Genomic DNA, 12,222 nt, shown 5'->3' on the forward strand with positions numbered 1-12,222 from the left:
GGGGTACAGGAGGTACAGGGGACCTGGGGCCTGAGCCTCGGTCAGAGCACTGCAGGAACACCGAGGGGCATGGCCAGATGTTGGACAGCTGGCAGCTCTGTGCTGAGCTCAGCACCTCTGCTTGGAGAAAGAACCCACTGCACTGGGGTGTGCTGACTAGAGAGATGCAGACAAATTTCCCTCTCTTGCATTAAAGGGAAAAAGTGGCTTTGACATATCTCTTTAAAAATACTCTTTTTTTACTGTATGGAACAATTCTCTGGTTTTGTATTCTGTTAAATAGCAAAACCTACCTTAAGCTGATGTCCAGCATCAGCAGCTACTTGTGACAGGTGTGCAGGACAGTGGAGATGGGGGAAGATTTGAAGCATTTTGTCTCTTTTTTTACTTATTTATTTTGTTACAAAGGTAAATGCTATTGAAATGTAGAGCTGCTGACAGTTTAGGGAATCTTGCTGTCAACCTAGCTTTGATTTCATGACTGAATGTTTGCTTCTTCCCCTGCTTTTTGTCAGAATGGAGACTACAACAAGCCCATCCCTGCCCAGTACATGGAACACCTTAACCACGTTGTGTCGGGCACTCCAACTTTCTGTGACCCTGCCAAACCACAGCAGTGGGTGAGCAGCCAAATTCTGCTCTGCAAGAAATGCAACAACCATCAAACCATGAAAATCAAACAGCTGGCTTCATTCTCACCAAGGGAGGAGGTGAGTGTTCGTTAGGGACTGCCATCACTGGAGAAAGTTTGTCCAAGGCATTCCCACCCATGCATCTGCTATTCCTGCTCTGTTATTCCATGCTGCAGCCTAGCAGGCAGGAGACAGAGCAGTTTCTCAGTGTGCTGTGGAGTGATTCTCCCACAGTCTCCAGAAGCACTGTGTGGCATTTCAGTGCAGAGAAGTTCAGTGAATAATGTTGCAAATTTGCCTAAGTCCACTGCAAAGCTGGAATGCTCCCCTGTTCTAGAGTACTGGAAATTAAAGCTTGAACCAAAGACATTTCTGAGATCATCTTACAACTCCAGTACTTCTGTGGCTGAGTTTATGGGACCTGAGAGGCACAACAGCCCACTAGTTAACATGAAGCCTTAATAGATTTTGTTTTCCTGAGGCCCTGGCTGTGCTGCTCTGCATTTACAAGTGAAGTGGGAGAGGAATCCTGTGCAGCCACATGATTTCCCTGGTTAGGCATCTGTGCCTAGGAGGGCAGAGGGATTTTGCAGTTACAGCAACAGGATTTCCTGCTGAGCAACTTCTTGGCCTTCCCATAACTTAATATGCATGGAGGATGGGATAGTGGGGTTTCTCCTTCACAGTTTTATGGCTCCCTAAAGTTTTGTGCAGAGAATTTAGTGCTGCACTCCTTTGCCTTCAGCCATGGTCAAGCCTTGGGGTTAGGGGTTAGTCTGTGCTGTAGTGTGACGTGTCTGTCCTCTGGCTTGCCTAATCCAGTCTGCTTTGTGTGATTATAATGAGTTTAACCAGAATGACTCTCAGAGAACAGATTGGAGCTTGATTATGCTTAAGGAGAATATCTTTGGCTGGTGCCCTTTTCTCAGCTTTATTTCTAGTCCCTGCCTTTTGCCAGACCTATCCACTGCCAGCCTTTGGCCCCTTTTTAGGCATTCAGTGAACTGCAGTGCCTGAGCCAGCTGAGAAAGCTGGGATTGTGTTATCCAGCATGCTTGGAGAAGGGTGTCAGTGACAGCAGGGGCCTTGCACAGCAGGGCTGGCTGTCCCAGGGAGGGATGAAGGAGGAACAGGTATTTTGTATCCCCTCATTTGAGGAGAGAAAGAACAGTTCTAGTTACTTGTTTCACCTATGTGGAAATCATAAGATCTCAACAAAGACAGCAAAATCGGACACGGAAATTCAGCATCCTGATATTAAGCCACATCATTCTTCTCCAAGGCTCTTTTCTGCCTTCTCTTCTGGGACATGGAGGCTGGGTCAGCTCTGTGTGAGGTTGGCTGTGTGCCTGGCCTGTGGTTGCTGTCCAGGCCTGTTTTCAGGGACTGTCCCTGTGAGGCTGGAGCCATGCTTCGCCCTCCTGTCAGGAGCAAACGTGACAGCTGCACCTGCACTTCTCACCTGCTTTTCCCCTGCTGTTCTCTCACCAGGGCAAGTACGACGAGGAGATTGAGGTGTACAAGCACCACCTGGAGCAGACCTACAAGCTGTGCCGGCCGTGCCAGGCTGCTGTGGAGTATTACATCAAACACCAGAACCGGCAGCTGCGGGCGCTGCTGCTCAGCCACCACTTCAGGCGCCGGGAGACGGACAAGAGCTACAGCCAGGTACTGGGGACACCTGGGGAGGACAGGGACAGGGACAGGGAGGAGATCTGTGCCACCAGGGAAAGGGAGGCAGCAGCCTGGGGCTCTCTAGCCCTGGGAGCTTGGGTGTGTGGCAGCAGTTTAGAAGAGTGCAGAAGAGTTGCCACAGATGCTTCTAATGTTAGTTTGAGGTTTTCCTCTCGCTGGTGTCATTCAGCACAGTTACCAGAAGGTAAGTCTAATCTAATAATACAGTGGAAGGAAAATAATGGGACAGGCAGAGAAAGGAAGATAGGGAAGCTTATTTATGAGTGTAGTGCAGGAAATTACAGAGTAGGAGGGAAAAAAGAACAGTGGGAATGGAATTATGACTTTCTCCTTGTTTCACTGCCCTGCCTGTCCTTGGCCTCTGCTCGTGTCTCTGCCATTGCTCCTCGCTAGTGTGCAATAATCCCATGTGGTATCAGCCCAGTACAGAGAGCAGAACAGTCCAGTCTGGAGGTGTTTCATACAGCATCATTTCAAAACCTTGCTGCAGTTCATTGAGCTTCTGACAAGGTGTTTCTCCCTTCCTCTGCAGAATCTGTGTTCATCCTCCTCTTCCACTTGCATCACCACACCAGCTCAGGTGATACTTCTGCGGTTCCTGGCCTTCCTCAGCTGCGCCTTCCTGGTTCTGATGGCCTTGTACGGGTCAGGCGACCCCTTCTCCCTCAGCACAGCCGTCCCTGCTCCTGTCCCCTCTGGCTCCCTGCGGAACAGGACCGGCACGGGCAGTGCTGGGGACAGGGGCAGTGCCAGCTCGGGGCAGGGCTGGCAGGAGCTGCTCCACCTGCTCCCACAGCACCTCCTGGAGAACCTGAGTGCGGCGTGGGCCTACGGCAAGAATCACCAGATGGCAGTGGCCGTGCTGGGGCTCCTCACCTGCCTGCTGGCCATGTTCCTGGCTGGGCGCATCAGGTGGGTGAGCCTGGCTCCTGACTCGCTCCAAACTGCTCTAGGGGCAGCTGGCTAGTCCCGTGTTGTATAGGTGATCTGGGGTAAACGTCCTCCAGAACGGCACGTGCAGTGCTGCATGCCTTGTTTCATTCAATTTAAGCTGGAATTACTGTGAATGAAATGTTGCCTGTGCAGTCCTGGTAGAAAATGGAAGTGATCTGCTCAGCCGCTCGCCCGGCAGCGGGCAGGGCTGCACGTGATGTGCTGTAGTCAGAGGCAGTAGAGAACCTGCCCAGTCTGGGCACCCTCCCCACCTTCCCTGTGTCTCCCCAGGACAGAGGTGTTGAGTGGTGGTGTTTGAACTGCTGTTTGGTTCCTTGTCCCGTGGCAGGCTCCGGCGGATCGATGCGTTTGCCTCGCTGCTGTGGCTGGTGGTGATGAGCCTGCACCTGGCCGAGCGCTACCTGAAGACGGACAGGCCCAGCTGGCTGGACACGGCCAAGTTCAGCACCACGTCCCTGTGCTGCCTGGTGGGCTTCACCGCAGCCGTGGCCACGCGCAAGGCAACGGGCCAGCGGAGATTCCGGCCCCGAAGGTCAGAGCCAGAGCAGTGACGCTGGGGGAAGGAGCAAAAAAGCCTTGTGAACTCCTTGTGACTGGTGCTTCTCTCTCCTCTTGTTATTTTCCCTTCCTCTGTTTCTCTTTTTTAAAGTTAGATAAGCAGTGAAGATCTCTTCTTCCTTTTTTTTAATGCATACATATTTATATATACACGTATATATACGTGTGTCTGTGTATATATATATGTATATATAATTTTTTTCCCATCCTTGCTTACCACTGTGCTAGCTGCTCGGAGCATTTCCACTGCTAGCCATGGAAGCTACTCGAGCTGCCTCCATTCTCCCTTCCTCCTGCATCCTACGTCAGCAGTACAAATACCCAGCTTCCCCAAAGTCACTTCTTCCAGCAGCTGCCTCACAACCTGCTCCATAAATGCAACTTCCTCCCCATTCTGCTCCTCCAGCCAAAGAGATTCTGGCTCCTCCTGTCCTCCTGGTTCTTCTCACTGCCTCTCCATCCTTAGCCACTCACAGAGGAACCCTCTGCCCTGATCCACATCGGGGCCTGGGCCACCTTCACTTTCCTAATGGTGCTGGTCATTTTAACTTGGAACTGATGGGAACTTGCCTCTGGATTTGGAGTCCTTGTTAACACGTGCTGTGGTGCCCAGGCACACGAGGAGGGGACCACACAGAGCTCATAACCTGGTTCTTCTTGCCTTCCACTGTGTAGCATCACTTACCTGCATCCTGTCTCACTCTGCCCTTCTCCTGGCTCCTGTTTTAAATGGAGAAGTGTCCTTAAGTCCTTTTGACTGAAACTTCAGTAATTTATTCAAAAAGGTGCTTTAAAAAGTCATGTAGCTCAGGGTGTCTTAATACCTGAAACAATTCAGCTGTTTGAGGTTAAATTTTCAGATCTACCAGTGGTTGCTTTCAGTGCCAGTTTTCTTTGGGTTTTTTATACCCACCTGCTCCCCGAGCAACATCTGTGTATAAGCACAACTGGATAAAAATGTTCCTATGTTCCTCCACTCCTGTAGCCTTAGAAAGAGAAGTATGGGTCTGACAGCCTCATGCTGTGATACCTGGTCAGCTTTCATTGTGCCACTCAGTCAGTGTTTATTGCTGAGAGCACAGACTGGAAGGATGGGCTGAAGGAAGGGCTGGGAGCTCTGCTGTGGCACTGCATGGCAAGAGATGGATTTTTTTGGGGTTACTTGCAGGGGTTCCTTTTGTAGTCTGGCATTGTGCTAATACTGCTGAAAAAAAGGGTCTGGAAATTGTGACTTGGAGTTGAGTGCCTGGGACTCCTCTGCTGAATGCTGGAGTGCCTGGGTATTGTTCTGTGGGGAGGAAGGAACTTCCAGCTGTTTGGGTTTTTTAGGATTAACTTGTTGGGGCCTCTTAGGATAAGCAGTCTGATTATCCTGCACAGCTGTTTGAAAGGCACTCCACTGAGTTTCTGATACGGATTTTGGTCTTTCAAGAGGAAATAGCACTTTTACAGAAGATCTGTTATTTTCTTCTGTTCAGAACAGCACAGTGGAACTCACCACCCTAATAGTCTGATATAAGTTAATTGGATCTAGTCATCTTCCAGTGTATAAACTATAAAAGAGTCAGAATGGAGCTCTCACTGTGAAGTATCTGCAACTCCTGCTGAAAAATGCAGACACTACCGGGTGCTGCAGGTGCTGGTGAAATTAGAGGAGCTTTTCTAAAAGAAACAAAAGCTATTTCCTAGCTGTTCATGCTTACTGTTCCTCAAACTGGTGTTCATTGTGAAAGCATAAAGGTAGCACTGCCCAAAGCTCTGAAATTGGTTAACAATAAGGCAGGCTGAGTCATGGGAAGGTGCAGCTCCTGCTGTGTGCTGGGACTTAGCAAGGGAATGGCCACACAGACCTGCTGCCCACCTGGGCTCTCCTTTGGAGTCCTTTACTGGTGCCTTCAGATAACTGTAATATCTAACACATATCTAACAGATACTACAAGCTAACAGAACCTGGCTCCATTCTGGTGCTTGTGAGTGATGCTGAGGCTTGTTTACTTACTCACCCACAAGAGGAATCCAGCACCTGCCAAGTCTGGTTCCATCTTCCACATTCCCATTATTTATCAGTCCTGACCCAGAGCATTTGTCTTCCAGCTCACAGGCATGGGAGACCTTGAGCTGGTATGGCCACTAGGTGAAATAAGGTATCTGGGCTTTTTTTTTTTTAAATTCCTACCTTTCCTCCTGCTTCAGGACTTCCAAATTTTCCTCATAAAGTACATGTAAGAAAAGACTTATCTGTGATTGTCTTCTGCACTTGCCTGTACAATTTGGATTGAAAGTTCCTCTCGCTGTTCTCCTGTGAAATGTGCCCAAGGGATGGGAGGAATCTCTATCTGAAGGATATATTGAGAAGGCTCAAAGGAGGGGTATGAGAAGCTGACAAACTCAGTGGGAATGGTCATGGTAATGTCATGCCTGATTTCTGTCAGCAATATCCTTTTATTAATAAGAATGAAATGAATCTGTCCAAATTTTATTGCCCAGTGGTAAGGAAACTCTCAGTGGCAGCTTCTAAAGAAGGCTGGCAGCCTCTTCAGCTGTTTTATTTTCAGGAGCTGAAAGTCAAGGCAGCGTTAAGTTTCACTGTGTCCCGTTTCTTTTCATCTCCTGTCTCCTCCAAGTGGCTGTTTTCCTCCCTTTTTAGGAGCACTTTGGCTTTTGATTTCTATTTAAACTTGACTCATCCTCAGGCTCCTTGGGGTCAGGCACCTTTTGTGGTGTTTTGCTCTTGAATGTTACATTGGTTTACCATACCTGTTCCTTTCTCTTATCTTTTTCCCCTGTGCAGTGCTGGGATGGGCTGGGGAGGATGCACACTAAATGTTGGGAACAGGCACTTGGTAGAACCATGGGAAGGAGAGGATTTACACTGTGAAGCCTGAATAATCCTGTTAAGGAATATTGTAGCTCTGTTTGCACAGCAAGTGCAAATCAATACTGAGTAAAGTCCTTTAATGTGGGAGATACGTTAACTGCAAGTGACATCTGTTTGTCTTCGCTTTATGCAGATTAATACAAATGAAGTATATTTACTAGTTGCACTAATTTATATGTCAGAACATCAGAAGCTACTTTGTTTTATGGCCAAGCTCTACAACTGATCTCTGGTGCTTTGTTCACAACTTACAACTGAAGAACTTTCATGCTTGTATTTGGGAAAATGTCAAAGGTGAAACAGAATAACAAAGTATATGTTGAAGTGGGGTTCATTTAATGCCAAAGAAGCTTTTGTTTTTGCTCAGGTGTCAGCTTATTTTCCCCACTTCTCAGTGCCTCAGCATGCTGCTGCTGCTTCTAAAAACAACAAAAACCTCAGAGCCTCAAAACCAACCTCGCAGCAATTGGGTTTTTGGTGGTTTAGAGACTCTGATGCTGACAGCCTCCTTTCTTTCTCCTTGTCTCTCATGCTTTTGCTGAGGGTTGAGGATGGTGGATCTTTTGGGATAAAGGAAGAAAGGAGGAGAAGGGTGGGTTTTGTCCAGAGGTGTTCTGATTTATAAACTGTAGCATTCAATCTGTACCATTTGTGTCTCAGACAATGAGCCCTGCAGATAAGTTAGCAGCATTCTGCTGTTGACTGTGGAAAAAAAATAGTCAAACCACTACTGCCTTTGCTGAGACTGTTCTTGCCACACCTGATTTCAAAGCCAAATAGGCTGTTCTAGACACTGCCTTGCCATAGGCTCTGTATGGAAGGTGCTTTGCATTTTTCACTCAGATATATCATCTGTGTCCTCTAGATGTAGATATCTGAGGTGCACTGTCTAACTGCATGTTTGCTCTCCCCACAGTGAGTCCAGCAGGAGAAAATGTGTGTTTTGGTGCACAGTGGTCCTGTCCTGTGCAGCTGAGGTGCTATTTTCTGTGACACATTTCCTTCTGCTGCAGGGGATAAGAGCTAACAAAGGCTTGGTAACTACCAACCACAGCTGACACAAAATCATCCAGAACCACTTGGTCAGTGCTCTGAGCTTCTTGTTTTCCCTTAGCTGGGCTCTTACTTCAGGCCACAGAGGAACACATGGTAACCTTTGGTCTCCAGGTGCAGTTTTGTTGCCTGAGGATTCTCTCAGCCATGCAAACATCTTAACAATATCAGAGGGTTTTAGCCCAAATGCCCCTAATTTGAGGTGCTGCTTTTTATACTAACCATGTGTCTGGACCAGAGGATGGTAACAGCAGAAGAGAGCTGAGGTGCTGAGGGATTGTTAGTGGGTTTGTGTCACTTGAAATCAAACCTGCTCCATCCCCAAGTGCCTGACCCTGGCCCTCAGTGTCATGGCTGATCTTCCAACTTAAAATCTTGTACCCTGCCCAGCACAGCCAGATTTATAAAGGGGCCAGTGGGGGTTCATTAAGTGCCTTTCTCTGGACAAGATTTGGGACAACACTGTGTTGCTTTGCCTGGTGGCTGCAGCGTGGAACAGCAGCGTCCGTGCGTCTGCCAGGCTTCTGTCCTTCCTGTGCCAGCACTGAGTGTGGCAGGGCACAAGAGGACACCTGGGCTAACATTTCTGAGCAGCTCTGCAGACTCTACAGGGGGCTGAGGGAGAACCCAGAGGTAGCAGCCAAGTCAGCATCTCTGCTGCTGCTGCTGCTTCTCTTCTTCCTGAGGCCCTCAGTGACATCAGTGCATGCAAAGTGACGCCTTCGTGCCCTCTACCATTCTGAATACACTGTATTTATATCCACTTCTTTCCTTTCTCTTGACTCCTCCTTTCCTACATCCATGCTTTGCATGCCCTAGTGAGCTTGGGTGTGTCAAGGGGTGAGAACATGTGGGAATATAAAAATGGTGTAGTGGCTTATTATTTTGGCTTTATGAATATTTTTCAAGTGTGCTGGAATTATGTGATGCTAATATTCATGCTTAGGTACTATAGGAAATATGTATTGATGTAATGTGGACAAAGTATTTATGCTTTTATAAAAATTAATATAATTAATAGCCAGATAATTGTTCCAGACTGACTGCACTCATGAAAGCTGGAGGTAGCTGTGGTAAATGGCTTTGCTTTGGTTTTCAGAGATGCTGTTGAAATTGTGTGCTGTCACATACAACAACTGCCAGTTCCCTCCAGGTGTGCTGTCACCTGCAAGTACACTTGGCTTTCTGAGCCCTGGCAGGTGCTCTCTCTCCAGGGAAAGGGACAGTACCCAGTCCTGAAGTCATCCCCTGTAAAGCCTCGTTTGGGACCAAAGCTCTGGAGTGCACAGGCAGGAAGAGGTTCCCTGAACATTTTTGGCATGCCAGCAAGTCTGGATTTGTGTAGGCATAGGATGTGCATATACTCACACCTCCTCACTTTGTGCCACCAGCTAGGGGGAAAGGCAAAAGATGCCAAGCATCTGTGCTCTAAAAGGCCTCAGTGCAGGACATGGCAGCTCAAATTCAACTCTCCTTTTTCACCCAAGGCAGGACAACAGGCAAGAGACAGGAATTCTTACCCTGGGCAGCCGAAGCTTTCTAAGGCACATATCAAAACAGGAATGTGTCCGTGAGCTGTGCCCATTTCAGCATTACTGTCCCTTGTCCCTGTGCCTGTTTTTATCCCCATACTGCTCTTTGCTCCTGGTTCTGTGGATGTGCTGGGAGGCTCAGGCTGTGGCCCTGGGTGAGGAGGTGCAGCAGAGCAGGGGCAGGGCAGACAGGGTGCTGCTCCCCAGCAGTTCTGGGGTACAGACAGGGGCCTGTTGTGCACCCCCTGCCCAGGACAGGGGTGCCCTGCTGCACAGGGATAGCTCACTTCTGATGGGACATTATGTCCAGAGGAGGAAACATTTCACCCCCTGGCTGACACGTGGCTCCCCAGCTGCCCAGGGCAGACAAACCTGGGCACATCCCCCAGGCTGCCTGCCTGGGACTGCATCTCACCTTCTTCCTTCATGGGCTGAATTACCTGATAGACAAAGGGTCCATCTGCAGCCTGGCCTGCCCCGTGCCCTCCCGTGCCCCTCTCTGTCCCAGGGATGATGCAGCATCTCTGGTAAATGTGAATTAAAAAGGCACACACGGATGGTGGTGTCTGTGGATGACAGGGAGCTGTTGGGACAGAGGAGGGGAGGCTCTCCTGGCAGGAGCTGTTTCTTCAGGACCGTGTACAGTCCCATTCCGTGTAATATCCCTTCTTTAACCTTCTATTTATTTATTTTTAAAGTATCTGTGTAGCAGAGTTGTGCCCAACTGTCTAGTAACATTGTGATCATTGTAAACACTAATTAAGATACCCAATTTTTGATGTTCACAATATCAAGTGCTGAAATAAACGGCTTCCGGGCCTTGACTATTTCCACAAACTGACTCCAGAGCCTTTTTTTTTTCCCCCTTCTTTTTTTATGTTATTTTTTTTACTGTAGCCAGAGCCACTATTGCCACGTGACAAATGGCTTGGAGCAAACACACAGCTGCACTGCTCCATCCCAGGGCTGTGATGCAGTTGCTTCCTGCCTTATGATCATCTTGATCTCTCCTCACCTTTTTGATTTTGCTTCTGGAAGAAGTTTTAGTTCAGCTGCCCATTCTCAGGCATGAAGCACATTCCCATGGGAGCTTTTAGCAGCATCAAGTCCCCTTGACATGGCAGTGGGAAACACTAAAGAGTGCAGAGAACAGGAGCAAGATTTTGCACACTTAGCAGGAATGTGTTCAGAACAGATCAATGTTTAAGACATACTTTGGTCAGAATTCAGTCCTAAGGCATTAATAAGCTATACTTAAAATTCTTCAGCTCCTCTTTGCTAATCAGGAAAATTCCTTTTCTGGATGGTTCAAGACAAATGATTCTTCACTGCCCTGAGGATCTGGCTGCACTCACTTGGTGAGGTTGAGCATTGGGGCTGTAGAGCCATTGGAAGCCTGATCCAAAACAGTTACAGTCCCAGGACTGATAAATGACTAATATCTTCCAGCCCATTAAATTAAAGACTTCCAAAAGCCAATAAACCAGTTAAGGTGTTTTCTGCTGCAGCAAGGAGCTGTGTAAAGTTGGATCCTTCAGCCCAAAGACACAGAAGGTGCAAAGTTAGGACAAAAGAGCCATGTTGCTCAGGGGTGAAGCTCTGATCTGGCCCTCCACACCTATGGCACAGTGAGGGGTAGGTATCACTCTTTCTCCTATGATTCATATCAGTCCTGAGCTGCACTTCTAATTCCCTTTGCCATTCATTTCCTCTTACAAAGCTGAGCTGGGCACGTCCATCTGTGTGTGGGGGTGTTCTAAAGGACTCCCCCTGGGTGCAAAGCAGGACCCCCTTCACAGGTCCTCTGCAGCCTGGAGAGGCTGGGCTGCTGCAAGACACATCCCTGGCTGCTGTTAGAGGCCTGTCCTGTTCCAGGACCCTGCTGGACTCACGTGTTCAGCCCCATTAAGCTGGTCAGGATTGGTGATGGCTGCCTCCTAGTAGCAGATAAGTAGTTTATAAAATACTTTAAATTGTAATCTTAACTCTAGAGTTAGCACTGCATAATATTGCTGCACCACCTCTCTAATCTCCAGGACAGAGTGACACGGGCATAAATCCTCCCAGTGCAAGGCTGAGATTTTCTTCACCCTCTGATTTACCCCTGGCTTTCCTCTGACAGAGGAAAAGCCATGTAACCATGTTGCTGCTCTCATCTGTCTCTGTTTCCATCAGAAGTGAGATTGAGCCTTCAAATATTGTATCTGCTAAATTGTATCTGCAGAGTCAGATATATCCATTTAAAAACATATGCACTTCATACTCAGTTCTTCATCATGATTTATCTGACAGTTCTATTACCTGCTTCTAACTAAAAAATCTTACAGAAGAACATTCAGAGATTCTGGTTCATATTCTATACTTTCTTCCACGTATTTTCATTCAATTGTTAAAAATAATACAAAATTCCTGTATGGACTTCATAAAGCATTCTCTGGGTAATTTTCTCATCCAAGGTATTTTCACTGGAATTCCTGAACTGTTCCACCCTCTTTTCCACCCTGTATTGTGGGACAGGTGCACAATAATTCAAGCAAGGTTGAGCAGTTTCTTTTCCCAAAGTGCAGGAGCATTCCCATAAACTCTTCAATATTCAATATTCAATATTCTGCACTGAAAAGTTAGCCCAAACCTGGTAACAAGTGTTCCTGCAAGCACAAGGAGAGAGGCAGCTGCTGGGATTTCTCCTTGCTAAGTGTCTGTCGTGTGTGTCTTTTGCAGGTACCTCTCTGGGGACTCCATTACTGTCTTCCCCAGCAGCCCTGGCACAGCCTTCCCTTCACCTGCTACGTCTCTGTTTGTCCCAACACCACCCAGCATCCTCCACCTGACAAACCAGCAGCTCTTCAGGTCCCCACGCAGAACTTCCTCATCCTCCCTTCCCGGCCGTCTCAACAGGGCGCTCTCGCTGGGCACCATC

General features: G+C 48.0%; 1 protein-coding gene across 1 annotated transcript in view; it reads left to right on the forward strand.

The window, feature by feature from the left end:
• TMEM201 (transmembrane protein 201) overlaps window positions 1–12,222 on the forward strand; it is a 22,860-nt gene that overhangs the window by 5,410 nt on the left and 5,228 nt on the right. The window contains exons 3-7 of the mRNA XM_019008775.1: window positions 502–710; window positions 2,124–2,300; window positions 2,860–3,239; window positions 3,610–3,813; window positions 12,024–12,222. The exon at window positions 12,024–12,222 is cut by the window's right edge and continues 1 nt beyond it. Of these exons, the coding sequence (XP_018864320.1) occupies window positions 502–710; window positions 2,124–2,300; window positions 2,860–3,239; window positions 3,610–3,813; window positions 12,024–12,222 (1,169 nt within the window). The remainder of the gene's footprint in view (window positions 1–501; window positions 711–2,123; window positions 2,301–2,859; window positions 3,240–3,609; window positions 3,814–12,023) is intronic.

The sequence above is a fragment of the Parus major genome, chromosome 21, assembly GCF_001522545.3.
Source record: "Parus major isolate Abel chromosome 21, Parus_major1.1, whole genome shotgun sequence".
NCBI classification, from domain to species: Eukaryota; Metazoa; Chordata; class Aves; order Passeriformes; family Paridae; genus Parus; species Parus major.